This window comes from Asterias rubens, chromosome 15, assembly GCF_902459465.1.
Source record: "Asterias rubens chromosome 15, eAstRub1.3, whole genome shotgun sequence".
Classification (NCBI taxonomy): domain Eukaryota; kingdom Metazoa; phylum Echinodermata; class Asteroidea; order Forcipulatida; family Asteriidae; genus Asterias; species Asterias rubens.
Genome location: NC_047076.1, coordinates 11,165,549 through 11,185,319, shown reverse-complemented (window position 1 = coordinate 11,185,319; position 19,771 = coordinate 11,165,549). Strand labels below are relative to the sequence as shown.

The 19,771-nt window shown below is 39.8% G+C and overlaps 1 protein-coding gene across 1 annotated transcript in view; it reads right to left on the bottom strand.

Annotated features, from left to right (window-relative positions):
- LOC117300264 (leucine-rich repeat flightless-interacting protein 2-like) overlaps positions 1–10,695 on the bottom strand; it is a 30,817-nt gene extending 20,122 nt beyond the window's left edge. The window contains exons 1-5 of the mRNA XM_033783997.1: positions 10,495–10,695; positions 8,108–8,454; positions 3,486–3,572; positions 1,996–2,049; positions 1,366–1,386 (exon numbers count right to left, since the gene is read on the bottom strand). Coding sequence (XP_033639888.1) covers positions 1,366–1,386; positions 1,996–2,049; positions 3,486–3,572; positions 8,108–8,248 — 303 coding nt within the window. The 5' untranslated portion in view covers positions 8,249–8,454; positions 10,495–10,695. The remainder of the gene's footprint in view (positions 1–1,365; positions 1,387–1,995; positions 2,050–3,485; positions 3,573–8,107; positions 8,455–10,494) is intronic.
- Positions 10,696–19,771: the final 9,076 nt, after the last annotated feature.

Sequence of the window (19,771 nt, the reverse complement as noted above, 5' to 3'; positions counted from 1 at the left end):
CATCACATGACTTCACAAGTTCTAACTTCTTATCACATGAATACATACTCAAATGTTTTACATTCATAAATACCTCAGACAGTTTCGCAATTCCTATTGGTGGAGAGCGCGTCAGGTGGGTGTGTATAAACCTTTGTTTATGACCGATAAAAAGTGTTAATTCATAGGCGTGACACGCGACCTTGCATCTGTTTTTATTAGACAGTTTCTTCATTCCTATTGGTCGAGAGCAACGGCTGAAACAGTTGTGCCACATCACGCAATACGCACGACGCGCACAGCATTCCCTTAAGGACTTGTTTACCCGAGGGCGGCGGAGGGCTTTACCATTTCATAGCTGGAGGGGTGTTGTGTTGAAAGAAATCATTTAACGACTATAATTTTTGCATTTATTTGACTTTTTCACCAAAAAGTGATGATGTTTTTGACCGAAAAGGTATTTATGAATGGGAATCAAAGTGTGTTGAATCGGTTTTCAACTAGTGGTTTAAACCCGCCGAGGCCTGGTTCTTGATAATTTACCTCGACTTCGTCTCGGTAAAATTATCAAGAACCAGGCCTAGTTGGGATTAAACCACTAGTTGAAAACCACTTCACCACACATTGATTCCCTTATTTACTCCATGATGGAAATAAAAGAAAACAATAAACGATAACCGAGAAAACAAATTTTCACGGAGGCAACAAAGGCAATTGCCTCCGTCTCCATGCCCCCTGGCCATTGCCTTAGTGCCTTGTGACAGTAGAAATTAATGATTTCCCAGGGTCCCAAGGAGACATGCCTCGGTGTCCTTGCCCTTTTAAAAACGCACACACATCGATGGCATGTGATCAACCAACTTAATTTGGTTTTTTTTCTGCAGATCTTGGAAGGTGCAGGTGGGAGTAACGATTGAGATTGATCAAACTGGCTTTGTGGTTTCTTACAAAGGCCCGATTTCGTGGCGCTGCTTCAGCAGAAAATATTGATTGAAACATTTCTGCTTAGCAGAAATGAGCAGGATACCAGTCACAACTTGTACATGTCACATGGTAGTTTGGCTGGTTACCTTATTCTGGTAAGCGTAAATTTGTGCTCCTGTTATATTTTATCAGTGCTATTTAGTTGTTGGATATTGTAATAAATGTATGTAAAAAAATCAGCACTATTTATTTATTTTATTTTATTTTTTTTTTCATACACTTGTCACTTGGTGAAAGTAAATGGATGAATGAACAAATACTTCTTAATTTGGCAAAATAAATACATTGATGCATTCAAATTATACTGTACACCAGGCACACATTACTCTCAACACAACAAAGGAAATACATGTAGGAGGGACATGTACTACAATGATATGACTGATTACCATGCAAGTTTACCATGATTTGTCTGAGGCGATGCTACATCAAACATTCCAAGTAAAGTAAGCATTTGAGTGTAATAAGAATAACCGTTAACTTGGGGGGGTTCATTACTGATGACATCAAAGCACAATTTCATGGCTCTGCATGTACCATATAAGCAAAGAATCGATTGTGGAAGCAGGAATTCTGCGGTTACATGTACAACAAGCCTAACTCACAGGTTAGCAGGAAATTTTGGCTTGTGTGCGTGCTTACTCCACGTTACCAGGCATGCTACGCTTACACAGCTTGCACTTGTTGTGCAAGCGGAGAATGGGGACCAAGAGCGTAGAATTCAAACCGGTTAGTGCAACAATTCATGTCATGTCAGATGGTCATTTTTAAATTAATTGTGTTCCAGATCCTAGCCAACACCTTTAAACACACCTACATTTATACCTTTGTTCCAATTTAGGGGAAAAAATTAACACAACCTCGGCAAGTGCATTTGGTGTAAAATGAAACATGTAATAAGTAATATGTAATATGTATGTTGGCGTGTAATTCAACTAGCAAGTAGCATGACCTTCATTGACCTTTGACATTACAGGTCAACACATTAACTGACACACCCATCAGGGAATAGATCCCAAGTAAAACACTTACTGTTTTCTTTTCCTCTTTCTGTTGCTCGTACTCCTTGTCCATTTGCTCCTCCGCCTGAATGTTTAAAAGAGAAAGAAAGACATACAAAAAGGAACAGACTTTTAGTCATTGGTCTTTTCTGAGCTACATCAAATATAAAAAACAGAATTTCACCAACATAGTTTTTATATACCCTTTGGACTAAAGGAAGGCAAGATTGGTAAGAGTGCTTTATTATTGCAGTGTGGATGGTTTACTTAGCCTTTTCTAAACTCTGTTGAAGTTCTACCCCCAGGCTTTATTAGCACTCATTACAGCTCATACAGTAGCCACGTAAATGTAGTTGTATACAGTGTAGTCACAGAGATACAGTACTTGAGCGCAAAGCACATTACAACTATTAGGCATCTTAGGCAGTGTCTAAATTGGCGAATACAGCTACAGCTACAGATTCCATGTAGGCCTAAAAGAAGAAAAACGCCTTGCAAAGCAACCTTTTTTCACAGTGACTTTATTTCATAAATGCCCCCTTTTGAGTTTGTCATTTGAACATTGAACATTACAACATAAAAGCAGGCCTGTGAGTGGGTCATGAAAAAAAAAGAGGAAAATTGTTGTCCGGATTTTGGGCCAGAACCACGAATGTTAAAAGGCTTGAATTAAAAACTGCAGCGTAGACAAAAAAATCATAGAAACATAGGCCACAATTCTTACATAGTAACAATGTGTTGTGCATCCTCATTTTCAAGATATTTTTGTAGCATTAGTAATTCCACAAGCGCGATGAGTCCTCGTCGTCGACTGCCATATTTTTTATTTGTCACAAAAATATACATTACATAACGTACGGACGTCGTGTGGGAAAACCATGTGTGCCTAATCTTGTCTCAAGGTGTTGGCTTTTTAATACAGCTTTTAGTAAAGCGCCCTCTATTGGTGCAATGAAACAATGACATTAGAGTACATAATATACATGTAGACATCGCACTAAACCAAAAATTAACAACGGCTCCATAGAAAGACCAACGCGGAGCATTTTACTCACATGTCAAAATCAAATAGCAATTTAAAGAGCTTCCCGATCTATATCGAATGTTAACAAAAAAAAGATAAAAACGGAACGGGAAAAAATCGGAGCTTGCCATAAAAACACACAACGGGAAAAAAGCGGAGCCCAAGAAAAACGCCGAATGGGAAAATGAAAAAAAGCGGAAATCCGCTTTAAAGCGGAGATTTCACAGGCCTGATAAAAGGGAAGACAATCCATAAATTATTCATATTCCTGTTCACTGGCCTCAGAAAATGTACGTAAGGTATCAGGAACATGGATTCAAGATTTATTTTTGACAAGATTTATTTTTGACAACTGATACATGTGTATATCGGCAGGTCTTGCGCTAGATTTTTTGATAAGAAACACACCAAGCTAGTGGACTGTGCCTTTTACAAGCCCCTAGGAAGTTTTTAAAGTAAAAGTGAGTAAAAGGTTGAGTAAAAGTGAAAATTCATACCTCTCTCTGCATCCGTTCCAGCTCCTTCATTCTGATTGTACGAGCTTCGGCCCTCGCTTGACGCCTCTTGGCCAGACGAGCCTCAGCCTAGAGAGAATAGAAGACAGATGTGTCAATCACAGGATAAATACATGTATATGAATTAAAAAATGTCCATTGTCATGCACTTTTCCAGCTCAGCAAAACTACTGTAGACCTTGCAAGTCTTGCACGTAATAATATTGAACATTTTTAAGACCATGGTCCCATTTAATGCGTAAATGAAACAGACACTGTGCTTTGATAGACTACAATGTTCAAATATGGACAAGATTTGCAGAGTCTAATTCTCTGTCCATCAAAACAAACATTTTTTTATAGATCCGCACACTAAATACATGTACATTAGTAGTCCACTGCATGGTGTGCAAAACTGAACAGCACCTTTAAATGAAAATTACGAAAAAATTACAAAATAAAACACAAACCCTGGACAGTTAAACAAACTAAGTGCAGAGTACACAAGAAACTGACTTGCACTTTGTGACTAATTCAAGTGCTGTATGATAATAATGTAGTGCAAACCATCTGCCCACTACAAATATATTTATAATTAAAATGTTACACTTCCTCTTGGCAGTACAAATACGCCCACTATCATTTTCATAGGTTACTGAGAGAGCAAACTTAAAAGCCGCCCCCAAGGTCAAATTCAGTCTTGTGGTCAACTTATTTTTCAATGTACCGTACATTGTAGACTCCTTATGAAAATGGGGGGAAATTACAAGTCTTTAAAGGCAGTGGACACTATTGGTAATTGTCAAAGATTAGTCTTCACATTTGGTGTATCTACATGTATGTAAACATATGCATAAAATCTCAAGAGCTCAATCGGTATTAGTTAAATTTGACATTATCAGTCTTCAATCTGGAAGTGAAAGTTGTAGAAGAGAAAGTCATAGCATAGGAGAGGTGTTCAACACCAATGGGGCACAAGATGTCTCAGCTAGGAAAAACATCGTGATATTGCGATATTTAATCGAAATATCGATACAATGTATATCGCGATATATCGCGATATATCGATATTTCGATTAAAACCAAATCGATCCGATATCGAAATCGTTTCCAAATTAATATCGCGATATTCGATAATATCGTGATATCGCCCAAGCTTATACCACGTATTGTCCCGGTACTCTATTCAATGTACATACACTGTGCATGACTAAATGTGTAATAGGCCCTTTTGTTTCAATTTTTAAAAAAATCATCAAAATAAGAAATATAAAGTGAATGATCATAGCCAAACGCTGATATACACAATCACATTGATGTTGATTGTAACATATTTATTGTAAGTAATATATAGCCTACGGAATGGACTGCATAATCAGAGAAAATAAACACTCAGAAACCTACATTATAGCCAACAAATCCGTGTACACAGCACTGTCAGTGTATGTGTAACTTGATAAAGGCACATATACATTTTCATTAAGTGAATCATTTTTGAAAATGAGCTTATTTATATGCAGTGAGAACCGAATGTTAGTTGGCTCTGCACTTTTGCTTGGTTGATCTGGGTGTAAGGAACAATTTCACACCTTGTTAGCACTGATGCGATTTGCTTGATTTGCAGTCTATAAAATGCAAAGGGCAGTAGCTATTTTGAGCACTGACTACTGGCATATTATGATTTCATGAAAAACAGCTAACGATTCCCAGGACTGTATGCTTCGTTTTTAAAAGGGCAAGGGCACCAAGTAATTAGCACCAAGGTATTTTCTCCTTAGTAAAGGGCACCCTAAAAATGAGGAAATTGTAATTTTCTAACCAGAGCATTTCACACAGTAGGCCTACACATGTACACATGTACAGTGTGTATGAATGAACTGACTGCACTGCGTATTAAAATCTGACTTTTAGAAATTGGTCACAGATTAGGTTTTTCCCTACAAATGTAGCCTTTCGTCGAGGCCTTTGTGGCTAAGACAGCTGTGGACTTCAGCCGCAAAGCGACTGGAACCGGAGACCATACAAGGCCACAAGGGCTTTTCCGACTTCGTAAGATATTTCACATTATTTTTGTTTCTTTATTTGCTATATTTTTGCTACATGGGGGTCGTAGAAAAAACTTAAGTGAATTGAGACTGGATAACCTTTGAACCAGCACTTAATATCTACGTCATATATGAACAATTTATGTTTTAAAATATATGAAATCTTACGGCCAAAATGTAGATTGCTTGACATAGCCTTCTTTTGGGAATTGAACTTAAAGGGAAGGTACACATTTGGTAATTACTAAAAAAATATTAACTTAAAACTGACTTGGTAACGAGCATTGGAGAGCTGTTGATAGTATAAACCATTGTGAGAATAGGCTCACTCTGAAGTAGCATAGGTTTTGAGAAAGAGGTAATTTCTCAATAAAATAATAAAAGACTTCTAGACAGACGTCTTTTATTCCTATCTGAAAGCACACAAATTCGTCCAGTGAGGGTGTTTTTCTCGCATCATTTTCTCGCAACTTCGATGACCAATTTAGTTAAAATTTTCACAGGCTTGTTATTTTATGCCCATGATGGGATACACCAAGTAAAAAGACTGGTCTTTGACAATTTACCAAATGTGTACCTTCCCTTTATTCCCATACAATTAAAGTGCATTATTTTCAATTTCCTTCAGATTGTTATGCATTTTGCTTAGTAAGCCCGCCCCCCCCCCCCTTACTGCGGTTTGTTGTTTTGTGACTGTTGGACTGGGTTGCAGCGCTCTTTTTTAATCCTTGTGAAAGTGTGTCAGGTGTGTGGACATCTGCTCTTTTTACAGACTCACAGCAATAATGTACAGGCCTGATTCACGGAGGCAATGAAGGTGACTACCTTGATGCCCCCTGGTCATTGCCTTGGTGCCCTTGAAATGCTCCAGAACAAACTTACAACTTCCTCATAGGGTGCCCTTTACCAAGGCGAAAACGCCTTGGTGCCCTTGCCCTTTCCAAAACAAAGCATACACGCCTGAATGTAGGCTCATGCATATTGGAATTCCAATTAGAATCAAAATAAAAGTTTTTCAAAACTAGGTATTTCTCAGATTGAAATGTTTTTGAATCCCACTCTCTAAACCTAAAACCTAAACTCTTTGAAATAAACAGCTGTTCTTACACATACCAAAGTTTGTACATGTGGTCATTAATTTGTAGTGTACAATTTAGGCTAAATCAAAAGTTTACCATCCCTTTAAATCAACACAGATCTTTTACTGATTTGGTCTTTTCTTTGGTTAAAGTTCGCCTACCGTGGCTTTTCTCTAGAATGACAAAATTAAATCCAATTGGAATGCACGGTAATCTGACCTCGCTAACAGGCTGACGGAGGTCGCGAAAGACTTCTGCGCAGCAACAGTAACTTAATAAGGCCACTTAAAAGTTCAATGGGAACAGCTCCTTGCTGTAAACCTACTGCGCAAACTTTGGGAAAAGTAAGTCCTGGGCCCAATTTCATAGAGCTGCTAAGCACAAAAATTGCTTAGCATGAAACTTCTTCCTTGATAAAAACAGGATTACCAACCAAATTTCCATTGGTTACATAGAATTGCTTGTTACTGGTATTCAGCTGTTGTTTGCTCATCCTGAAAATCATGTGGAAATTTGGTTGGTAATCCTGTTTTTATCGAGGCAGAAATTTCATACTAAGCAAATTTGTGTGCTAAGCAGCTCTATGAAATTGGGCCCAGGTGGAAACACACGGTAAAAAAAAGCCCAACTGGAACAGTAGCATATTTTGGATTGGCCCACTAATGTACAAGCTATCAAGTTGCTACCCAAGAAGCAAAGGTTAAATTGATGAATCCTTCATCGAGCTTGATGAGTATTTGTATGCCAGGCTAGTGATGTACTGTACATAACATTAATCCAGGCTTAGGTCTGTTTAGCAAACATCAGAACAAATGATAATGGGATTATAGTATTCACAAAAAGTAACTGTGCCAGTGACACCATTGTGGACAGTTCACCAGAGCCAGTGTCTTAGCACATGTACAATAGGTCATACAGACACAGTACTACAGTATCTTTGAGCAGTTTTAACTACGGTTGTAACTTTGTGTGTCTGAAAACTTTAACAAATCAAGTTCAAACCAAATTAGTTCAATCAGTCTGCGAGTGCGATTAACATCATTAAACCACTTCGAGCTTATAAATCTTTTTATTCAGAATAAAAACAACCACATCCGATTTGAAATCCTCACAGACGACTGTTGACCCCAATTCCATAAATTGTGAAAGCGTGCGTGTTTTTTATGTAGGCTTGTAGCAGATGTGTGTTTTGTCACTGTGCTGTGTTACCTCTTAAAACCAAAGATAAACTGTATGGAGGATAACTTTGAGCTTTCTGAACACCAATGTTACTTTTTATTCCAACAATCGTCCCCCATCCCCCCCCCCCAAAAAAAAAAAAAAAAAACCTGTTACCCATGTTACCACAAAAAAGCTTTTATGTTAAAATAAGTGAACAATTGAGATTAAACCAATCTGGCACATTTAGTGATATTGACGAAAATCAATATTGAAAGAGTATCCAGTGTTGAACAATATTGATAAATCATATCAACAGACAAACCTACATGTATCTGCTTACCTCCTGTGTGATTTCTGAGAGTGCCTGATCCTCTGCTTTGTAAGCTCTGTTGGTTTGCCGCTTTCGCCCACTAACCCCAGGGCTGGCGCCTGGACTGAGGACAGTCTGGCCGCTGCCTCCATTGGTTGTTGCAGTACTCATTGTGGTTCCGAATAAATTAGCACCAGTCTGTAAAACGTTCGGCAACTGAAGTGTTTTGAGAGCCTTTTTTTAAAGGTTTGCCTTGAATATGAGAATTGTCCTGGATTGAAAATTGGACCTGGCGCTCTGGAAACTTGCTGCAAAAGATGACAGCTGTTGAATAGGATGACTTGTTCTGAATCATCCTATCGACGATGGTTCCATATCTGTATTGAGAAAAAGAGAAACGATGTAATGATAGATTTCTAACACATGAGGGCGCTTTCAACAAAAAACTTCCTGAAAAATTTAATACAAGAAAACAACATACATGTAACGTACAGTCGGTAAAAAAGATAAAACGCAACCGTGATTGTGAAAACTTGTATATCTTGCCACCACTTTTTCACTTATTTTTACAAAAAGGAATATCTTGCAATAGAGCAGAGAGGAACGAACCTCAGAATAGTAGGGGGCCTTGAAATCCTTAAAATTTTGACATCTAATTCTAATAAATAAACCTAATAATTCTAATAAAAGTACCACCAAGGAAGTCAACCATTTAAAAAAAGGAGAACAGCGCCCCTGTTACGCTACTGCCAGATACTGGATCAAGCTATATTGGAGAGATCTGGTTTCCAGAAAGAAATGTGCTATATACACTGTTAGCTTCCTAGACTTACTCATGACACTATTGACCCATTTCACCTGACGTCATCATCATAACAATCTTGAATGCGCCATACTGGTGGGCAATTTCACTGTGCGTTTTCATATATAACTCTATGCATAGAGTATGCTGTGCGTTATGCAGTGAAGTTCGCATTTTAGGCGACGCAGCGTTAATACACGTAAACCTAACTGCCCACCAACATGGTGAGCGTTAGTGCTGGGCGAATAGTGAAATTTTGTTATTCGGATACCGCTAGCCAACTATCCGAAATTAATCGGATATTCGAATAGTTTTTTTCACCGCTAGAGGCTCTATTTAAAAAAATAAAATAAAAAATAATAATAACAATAATTTATATAAACGGATTGATATTAGTTTTAGACAGTGTCACTCGGTTCATTCATAAAAATGACCAGATCTAATTTAAAGATGGCGATTTGCTTTTTCTTTTGGTCGTGTTTGACTCTACGTGAAGGAAAACTTTTGTAATCTTTGAACAAATTACGTCAGAAACGTCATTGTTTTAACTCTTCACGGAGGTGAGCATAGTTAAATACTTAATGTATGCTGTTTTATGCTGTCTTGATAAAAGTTTCATAAGGATTCAGACAAAACATTCCTATCAGTTGTCGCCCGACGTCCGCGGATGTTCGGATATTAAAGAATATCTAGTTACTTGGTTGTAATTACAGAACTATCCGGTTTATAAAATAGCTATTCGCACCCTATGCGGATATCCGGTTAGAAAAAAAAAGGCATTCGCGGTTACGGATAGGAAAACCTATTCGCCATTAACCGGATATTCGAATAGTTCGCCCAGGCCTAGTGAGCGTGGCATCAGCCGCCGCGTGTGACGCACGTGCAAGGGGTCAATAGTCACTTGTTTACAGTTTAGTTATAATGTGCTAGACCGTGAAGTCCGGAGACGTACACGTAAACAATATCAATGATGATTTTGTGGATAGTTTTTAGAGAAGTAGGGCTACAATACCAATGAATGAATGATGTTTCAAAGAGTCCCTACTCAATGTTGGCAATTTATTTTAGCCTAGCCGCTAGGCCAGGCCAGGTTTGTTTTTGTTGATGAATGAATGACAGATTTTTAGTTGGTAGACTCGCCGAGTCTGAAATTAACTAATTTATTTAAAACTGAAAATTCACAATCCAACTCCAATCCAAATTAACCAACTCCAATCCAAATTAAACAACTCCAACAACAAACAACGGAACCAACAACAAGAACAATTACAATTGAGTTGAGTTGGAATAAATATTACTAAAAGTACCATGTTAATGTTTATGAGTTGTTGTTTGATGTATAAAAGAAACTACAAACCAACCCAAAATCATAAATTTATTATGATCATTACATCAATTATTAATGTATTATCATAAAAATACGACAAACGAAAATCACACAAAATTTATGCGACTTTCAGACTGGTCTGGTTTCCGACTCAACTACTGCGCTATTGAAATGCACGACAACTGGGAAGGTTTGGACTCGGAACCAGGTTAAAATTACATCCAACTGCGAAATGAAGCACTTCACTTTACGAAACCGAAAATAACACACAATTAATAAATTCCAAACCTTTTAGTGTGATATATTGAGTCAATATAGCTGTGTTCGAACCAAATATAGACACTTGGTGAAATTATCGTCTTTTTTTCTGAAGATATTGCAGCATTCCGAAGTCTTGAGTTTTCACAACGCATAAAATTCTTCCTGTTTTGCTATTATCAGTACAGTAACCCCGCGGGTAACCGGAAAACCCCTTGCTCAACACTGGTCTGTCTTTGGGATACCGAGTACCCATGAAAGAAAGTGGGTCAAAAACATATCCCGGATGTTGTGTTTTGTTCACAGAAAACGAGTAGTTGATGTCAACCCTTCTGGGGGGGGGGGGGGGGGTTGATCTAGAAGAAGAGGGCGCCCTACTGGTTTTTAGTGCAGCATTAAATTATTTCCCCAGATGGTCTCAACGTTTAAGTACAAGAAGTTACTTCAGCATTAGTTCTGTTTACAATACAAAGTAAACGAAAATTGCTTTATTTTACCTTAACTTTAAATTGTATTTGCATAACCAATACTTTTGTGTGTGTGCTTGTTTTAACATATTAAAATACTATAGCCCATTCAACCTCCATGATTAGCCTACATGCACAATATTTATCTGAATTTCCCCCGTAAAAAACCGACGTGGCCATTCCGTAGTGCAGAAAAACAAAATATTGCCCTCCGCCAAGTCACCTTGGCTTGAGTGGGTCTACCACCAGTGAAGTTGCTCAAGTTACGTCATATTGTAGTCTGTGTACTGTGACCTACTGCGGCGATCCCCCATTCTCGCACAATACCGCGAGATGACCGGCCATGATTGTACCTACACCATGACGTGAGCTGGTTTCAATTGGGGGTACGTAACGCTACTTACACCATGGAGTCCTTGTGTAGAGCTGTGATCCGTGTACTTCTATATTCCCTGGTTGAACATCGCCAAGACTCATTGTGTGATGTAGAGCAGAAGCCGGATGCCAACCACTGTTTCTGACGTTCAATCACACTATGAAGGTAGAATTACCTGTGAATGATCACACCTTTCATGAAGAACAACTTTTAGAGACAGTGTGGATAACGGGTATAAGTCGAGTCTCTCAGTCGGCAAAAACAACACATTTTGCTCGCAAAACTATCATTCCTCCTTGGAGTGGTGGAAGCATAGAGTAAGGACCAACATACAGGAGCATCGATCAAGTCACGTTGGAGGCAGGTCTGGAGCGAACACAGTTTCAGTTCTTTGAGCAGATCATGTATGCGTCATACTAAACTTCTTCATTATTCGTGATATAATCATACGATCATTTGTGTCAATCAACATTTTGAGAAGCAGATCCGTCCAGATGACGCAAGATCCTGGAACCTTCTTGTAAACCTTTGTTACAGTGTAACTGTTGTCGTGGTACAGAATAGAAGGAACTTCAGGAAATTCTGTTGCGTCCATCGAATTTCTTTGATGCATCTTTAAGTTTTGCAATATTGATTATGTAGACCAAACCAACAAATTCAAACCGGTCTTCAGTGCAGAAGGTGATGCAATACTAAGCCTTTTAATTTTGGTTTTTACCCATACACCGATGTGTGTTTGCACTGTATACTCAGTACTTCCCCGAGTCCTGTGAAAAAATATCACAGGCATGTTACTCGGGTGGTATTCGAACCCACTACCCTTGCAATTCTAGAGCAGTGTCTTACCAACTAGACTACCGAGGTTGCCCGGCAGCTAGAGGCAGTTCGAATCCTATACTAAGTCGTGTAAATAACAACCGTAGGCTACATATTTATACTTTGGAAATATTTTATTGGATTGTTTTACTACACTTGAGGACAACCAAACGACTAGGATGCTTGGGCACGTGCAGGTTGTGGTGATGATGTTGGTGTGTGGACGTTTCTGGTTTCATTTGAATAGTAAGTTATTGCAGTCACATGCGTTTTTTTTGTAGCATTATATGCTCACAAACTTTACCATAATTATTATGGAAACGTTGCATCCGCTCAATTCGACTTGCGTGCATAGAAAAATGAGCGTTTTTTCATGAAAAAGTGAAGTTTTCTAAAAGTTGTGTTTCTTTCCCAGTATGGGGGTGCCCGGTTTTCAATCGGGTAACCTTTCATAAGGTATATAATTTTATACTGGAGCATTTCAAGGGCACGAAGGCATTATGAAATGGTATAGGGGACATGGAGGCAATCACCTTCGTTGGCTCCGTGAAGCATCAGGGCCTGATTTACAGACGTAAAAAACTGAATCTGAATCAGAATTTTAGTCGGCAAAGCCTCCTTATGGATGGAAACATTACACCAACTTGTTGTAGAGAAGACAATATTAAGAAATTCCATAATGTATTATTAAGTTTGCGGTACATGCCAGTTTTTACTCGCACCATGTTTAAATTGCACCTGATTTGGCTTACGGTCTCATGGGCCCAGTTTCATAGAGCTGCTGAGCACAATAATATTTCGTCCTTGATAAAAACAGGATTACCAACACAATTTCCATTTGATGGACATTGCCTGTTACTGGTATTCAGCTGTTATTGGCTAATCCTGAAAACCACATGGAAATTCGGTTGGAAAACCTGTTTTTATGAAGGCAAAAATGTCATACTTAGCAAATTGTTGTGCTTAGCAGCTCTATGACATTGGGCCATGGTTTCACGCGTGCGCCCAGCCGCAGTGCGGTAATCTTCAATTCATAGCAGCACTTGAAAGGAAGAAGGAAGAACAACATCATGTGTGTATCTACTGGCCAGTAAGATTATGTTCTTTTAGAGAATACACATAATTTATGGTGTGACCGTAAACAAAAATAATATTGCTACCTCACTATGCAATGCCTCAAATCCCATAATAAGAAATTCCAGTTTTAGACATAGCAAACCTCCGCAGGGAGGTAGGTCTATATACGGGGACAGAAAATCAAATTCACATGCAAGACTCCGGCCCGGGCTCGAACCGGGGTCCACAGAGGTGAAAGGCCGGGGACAGAAACCACTGAGCCAACCTGACTGCACTGGTCCTACCTACATGGTTACATCATGGAGGAAGAAATGCCATACTCGTGGCAGTATGGTACACGTAAACACGGGGGCATGAGATTGGATCCACGGGTAAAAACTGAAGCAGATACATAGTCAAAAATCAACTTATAAAACATTTTTTTTCTTCGACCCGGAATCTATTCTTTTAGTGCCGGTGGGTATAATATTCATCTCAAATACTGACACTGCTTTTCACTTTGCAGTTGTTTCGGGTGTAAATATAATCGCGGCAGGAGAGACGCAAATCTGCTCATATGAAGTAAACGACACCACCATGACGTTGGGAACGAACCCTAACTGCTTTATCGAAGGATTAAAGTTTGTAGTTGCACTGGCAACTGATGTAAAAGAACAGTGGTTATATTTCACCGACGCTTTTTCCGGGCCAGTCTAGCACCAGGATCGCAGCCATGTGAGAACTGTACTGTATGGTTTGGGAAGTGTTGAAGGTAAGAACAAGTGTTTATAGTTCAATTCAGTGAAGATATACCACAATGTTGGTATCAGACTTAATAGATGTACATGGTATTTCGAAGATTCTGTGGGCCTCCCAAGAACGCAACGAACAAATTACATTGTTGTCACCGGAGCAAGTCATCAATAAAAGAAATAGTGGAAATAAAAAATGATGTAAAAAAAATTCACAGCAATGTTACTTGGGTTTGATTCGAGCCCACGACCTTTAAGAGCATTGCCTTGTGGAAATGATTGCACTTAAAGGCACTGGACACTATTGGTAATTGTCAAAGACCAGTCTTCTCATTTGGTGTCTTCTCAACACAATGCATAAAGTAGCAAACCTGTGAGAATTTGAGCTCAATTGGTTGTCGAAGTTGCGAGAGACTAATGGAAGAAAAACGCCCTTTGTGCACAAGTTGTGTGCTTGCAGATTCGAAATCAAATTCAAAGATTTTAGTGAGAAATTACTTCTTTCTCGAAAACTACGTTACTTCAGAGGGAGCCGTTTCTCAGAATGTTTTACACAGCTCTCTATTGCTCGTTAACAAATAAGTTTTTATACTAATAATTTTTTTGAGTGATTACCAATAGTGCCCATTGCCTTTAAAAAACATCACTATTTTGTCCAGAAAAAATGTTACTTGAGGGACTTCTCATCAGCACACGAGGTGCTTCAAGTATCCAATATTTAGCACGTTGCCAACACTTATCGTATTTCCACCATGCAAAGTTTCAGATCCTACTTATGATTATGATTTTACACAAGCACGCCTAGACCACTGAACTCGGGAAAGTACCGAGTACTGAGTATAATTATACTCAAATCGGTGTAAGGGTAGACTTGTGGACAAGTCGTTAAATCGGCCCCACGCGCTGAGATACATGTACATGTATAGTGCTCTCGCGAGATCACTATCTCAGCGCGTGGGCCGATTTAACGACTTGTCCACGAGTCTAGTGTAAGGGTAAAACCAAAAATAACATTCTTTATCCCTGATGCAAATTCAACATCTATTAAAGGCACCGGACACTATAATTAGCAATTAATTACTCAAATCAATTACTCAAATCAACTGTTAGCATAACAACTTACTTGGTAACAAGTAATGGAGAGCTGTTGATTTAGGGCACCTAGCGGGAGCCGTTTCTCTCACTGTTTTATATATAAAACATTGTGAGAAACGGCTCTCGCTGAAGTAACGTTGTTTTTGAGAAACTTAGTAATTCTCACTGAAATATTTGAATTGAATTCGAGACCTCAGACAGCTGAGGTCTCGAAATCACGCATCTGAAAGCAAACTTGTGCGACAAGGTTGTTTTTTTCTTCCATTATTTTCTCGCAACTACGACGACCAATTGAGTTCAAATTTTCACAGGTTTGTTACTATATTATGCATATTATGTTGAGATACACCAAGTGAGAAGACTGGTCTTTGACAATAATTACCAAAGGTGTCCAGTGCCTTTAAACACACTATTTTTCTGTTTTTGTCTCAAGGTATTGCGGTTGACTGGCTGGCCCTGAATCTCTTCTGGACCGACTTCAACTTGAATCACATTTTGTGTATCTCGTTATGACGGCACCGATCGCAGGATTCTCATTGATGATGACGTGCTTAACCCCAGAGGGATAGCTGTACATCCATTTGAAGGGTAAGGGCAATACTAAGATGGTGCGCGGTCATACTCGGATTTATAACATACACATTGAAATTATGGATCTCATTGTTCTGGATTTCTTTTCTTTTTTGAAAGATGGATATTTTGGACAGACCTCCTTGGTGTTTCAGACGCAGACGGACGCATTGAGCGTGCCAATATGGATGGTACTGAACGAGTAGCCATAGTAGGTAGCAGACTAACCTCACCCAATGCACTGGTAATCGACTTCACAGCAAACAGGTGAGCACTTTGTAGCAGCTACTGAAGAAACAGTGGGTGCGTTCGTTTAGCTTCCCTGGGTCGACCCCGGTGTATGGCGTTTTTTTTCCAGGACGAACGTGGGTTATTATCTACACAAGTTCGTCCTGGAAAAAAACCCGCCACAAACCGGGGTCGACCCAGGGAAGCTAAACGAACGCACCCTATATAGGGTGTCATGGCCGAGTGGTTTAGAGCATCGAATTCAAGTTCAAGGTGATTAAGCATTCGGAGTGTGGGTTCGGGTCCTGGTTGTGACACTTATGTCCTTGAGCAAGATACTTGACTATAGTTGCCTTCTACGCCCAGGGGTTGGGTACCTAAATAGGATAAAGGTTGATATTATGAAGAAGCCAAATGAGTACGGTTGCCTGGGTCTGTATACTCCACAAGGACCGGAGAAAGATGGAAGGAGTGTTATTGGAACAATGACCACGGGTGGATTTCACAATGAGTTAAGACTGGTATTATTATCTCCAGTAAGGATGAGTGTAAATTGGCATGAATAAGGTTCGGTGAATCGTCTTTGCAAGATAGAGGACAACTCGACATCATTCAGTAGCTCGACTTTACGAGAATAATCAACGTGGATAAGTGACTGGCAATTCTGGAGCTCCGTAGTAATCATACTCGGCTTGTTTGCAAAAAAATGAACTCATTGCCTTACCTTAGCCTATTTTTTTCTATTCGAATCCTTAAAGTTCCAACCTATAGGGTTTAGGGCAATGTAAGCTTCGTGTTTTGTGAGGTCACGTTTTTGTTTTGGCGTCTGTATAAACAACAACAAACTATAACAACAAGACAAACAAACATATTTCCAACTACAACTTCATCAAAGTCCATTTATCTTCACCCGATTCAGGTTATTCTTTGCTGATAGTGGGACGGACAAAATCGAATCTGTCTCATTTGATGGAACGAATCGACGGACAATCTACGAACAAAATGGCGCAGATTTCTTCGATATTACCATGTATGGAGTAAGTGCATAATGTCAATACCATCACGGTAAACATTTGTTTTTTTTGGAGGTCAAATTTGACACTAATATTTTCCTAAAGATTCACATCTTACTGTATGTTACTGCGCCAGGAGCGTCACTGAGTGACGGCTATTATGTGTGCCAGCCGTGTCCCTAAGCAAGACACATAACCATTGCTTCGTCCTTCGGATGGGACGTAAAGCCGTTGGTCCCATGTGTTGATAATCCCATGATTATAAGAAGCCACTATTATTATGAGGATTGTTCAGCATACTAATAATGTTGAACAGTTCTAGTGCGCCATGTTTTTCAATGAACTCTGCGAATGCACAAGACAACCACAAGTTTGAAGGCTGTTTAAGTTTCCGAAATAAATTTGTTTTGAAATGAGTTTTGAATTGGGAAAAACAAATATCTGCTTGTCTGAGTTAAAGTGAGACGCTGTTCTAAAGAGATGGCCCAACATGTTATTATCCCATAATTATAAAATGTTCCTCTATGTTATTTTTAAGGACATTCTATACGCGACAACAAGGCGGTCAACCGAACCTAACGGCAAGGTGACTGTACTGCGAGTCGGTGCTGCGAGTAACAAACCAGAACACATCGGATGTCATGCAAACCGTTAACCGTGACAATCAAACACTGGGGATCACAACACTGGATAGGTCTGTACAACCAGATAACCTGCAAGGCAAAATGGGTGTGTATAATAGTTACTGGTCTTGGTTCCAGGGTGCTCTTAGACTTGGTTCCAAGTCTGTGATCGTGGCTTTTATAGTCGTCCTGATAGGCGATACATGATTGGGTGAAACAGCGCCCTCTTGTAATAAACCCGTCGTTAGCCTACGATCAAAGAGTTAGGGCGCGTGATAGCTAATAATGTGGGACGTTTTTGTGGCGGATGAAGAGGACTAACCGCGATCTCAGACTTGAAAATCAAGTCTAGGGTGCTCCACACTAATAGGCTTACTATCATAATTGGTAGGCCCCCAAATCCTTTGAATGAGAACGTTTTTGGGGCCATGCAACGTGTTGTTCCATATACATGTATCATCGTATACTCTATCGTCAAATGCGTGCCGTAGTATTATGTGGTGCTAAGTTTGTTTGTTTGGGTGTTCATTTGACTTGCTTGAAAAGTAGCTATATAATAAAACCCCCAAACATAATTATTTATCTCCAGAAGACGATCACAGCATAAGGCCTACTGATCAAAACGTCGAGTTGTAAACCAACGGTTCTTTTCAGAACCACCCCAACTCATTAGAGATAGTCATTACATGGTGTTACCGCAAACCTTTCTGTATCGAATTTCCACCATGCATAGTTTCAAATCCTACATAATTATTTTGTTTGATACCGCATGTTATTTTTATGCGCTTTATTTGTTGACCATGAAAAGTGTAAAACAGAACGCAAAAGCAAAATAACCACACATTTTCTCCCCCAGATTTTACACCGATTGCTGCTGCCGCTGGGGGCGGGCTTGTGTTTATACTGATCCTTATCATCATCATTTGCTGTGCTGTTCGGTGCGCACGATCAAGTGGAGGAAGGTAGGACATGGTGAAAAATTGCAAGAAACAGCTCTCCTGAAGTAACGTAGTTTTTGCGAGAGAAATAGTTTCTCAATTATTTGAACCGAATAAGAGACCTCAGCTGAGGTCTCGATTTCAAGGCATTTGAAAGCACACGCCTATGCGAGACAATGTTGTTGTTTTTTCTTCCGGTCCTCGCAACTTCGATTACCAATTGAGTACAAATTTTCACAGGCTTTTTAAAACTTTTACGTATACACTTTTATGTACACAGCAACACCTACCCAGCTGGTGCATTCCAGCACCCATCAGAACAACCAGCACCATGCACTCCTGTTAGACCACCGGAAGACCCATACTACCTAGACCTTTCTATAGACAATGATCGCGTCTACGCAGAGCCTGGTGGTGAGGAGGCTTATCAGCAAGCCTATCTAAACCCAGTATTCGACGGGAACGAGGATGCGATCCCGCCAGGAATCCCACCAATAATCCCACCAGGAATCTCAACAGAAATCCCACCAGGAAACCCAACAAGAATCCCGCCAGGAATTCCAACAGGAAACCCAACAAGAATCCCACCAGGAATTCCAACAGGGATCCCAACAAGAATCCCACCAGGAATTCCAACAGGGATCCCAACAAGAATCCCACCAGGAATTCCAACAGGGATCCCAACAAGAATCCCACCAGGAATTCCCACAGGGATCCCAACAAGAATCCCACCAGGAATTCCAACAGGAATCCCAACAGGAATCCCAACAGGAATCCCAACAGGAATCCCAACAGGGATCCCACCAGGAATCCCACCAGGAATCCAACAAGGAAACTCAACAAGAATCGCACCATGAGTTCCAGCAAGGATCCCAACAGAAATCCGACAGGAATCCCGAACGCTTCATCAACTGGAAGGGATAACGACCACTACATCAACGCGAAAATTAAACAAAAAGTCTACTGAGAAGACTACAGCCAAACCCACGCCTAGGCTTAAGCCTAAGTCGTTTAGGCGAGCCCCAGCAGCTATTAATACTAGCTCTGGTGATACATGCATCTCACCTAAGCTACCGGCACAGCTAGAGCAGGGCTACATGGCATTGATGATGGACGTTCCAAAAGCTAACTAGTATAGACTTGCAGGGAGGGGGCCTGTCCAGTGAATCGATCACTCTTTTCCCGATTAATGAAAGGTTGTCATACCAAGCTGGTGACACTACTAGATCCAATAGACATTATGCATATGACGTCATTTCAGTAGGGCGCCCTCACCTAGAGGTCAAAAAGAGGTTGTTCATTGGCCAATACTGTGCGCCGCGCGTACAAATCTGTGCGTCTCGATTGTTTCGTCACCGTTTTTCCTCTAAGAT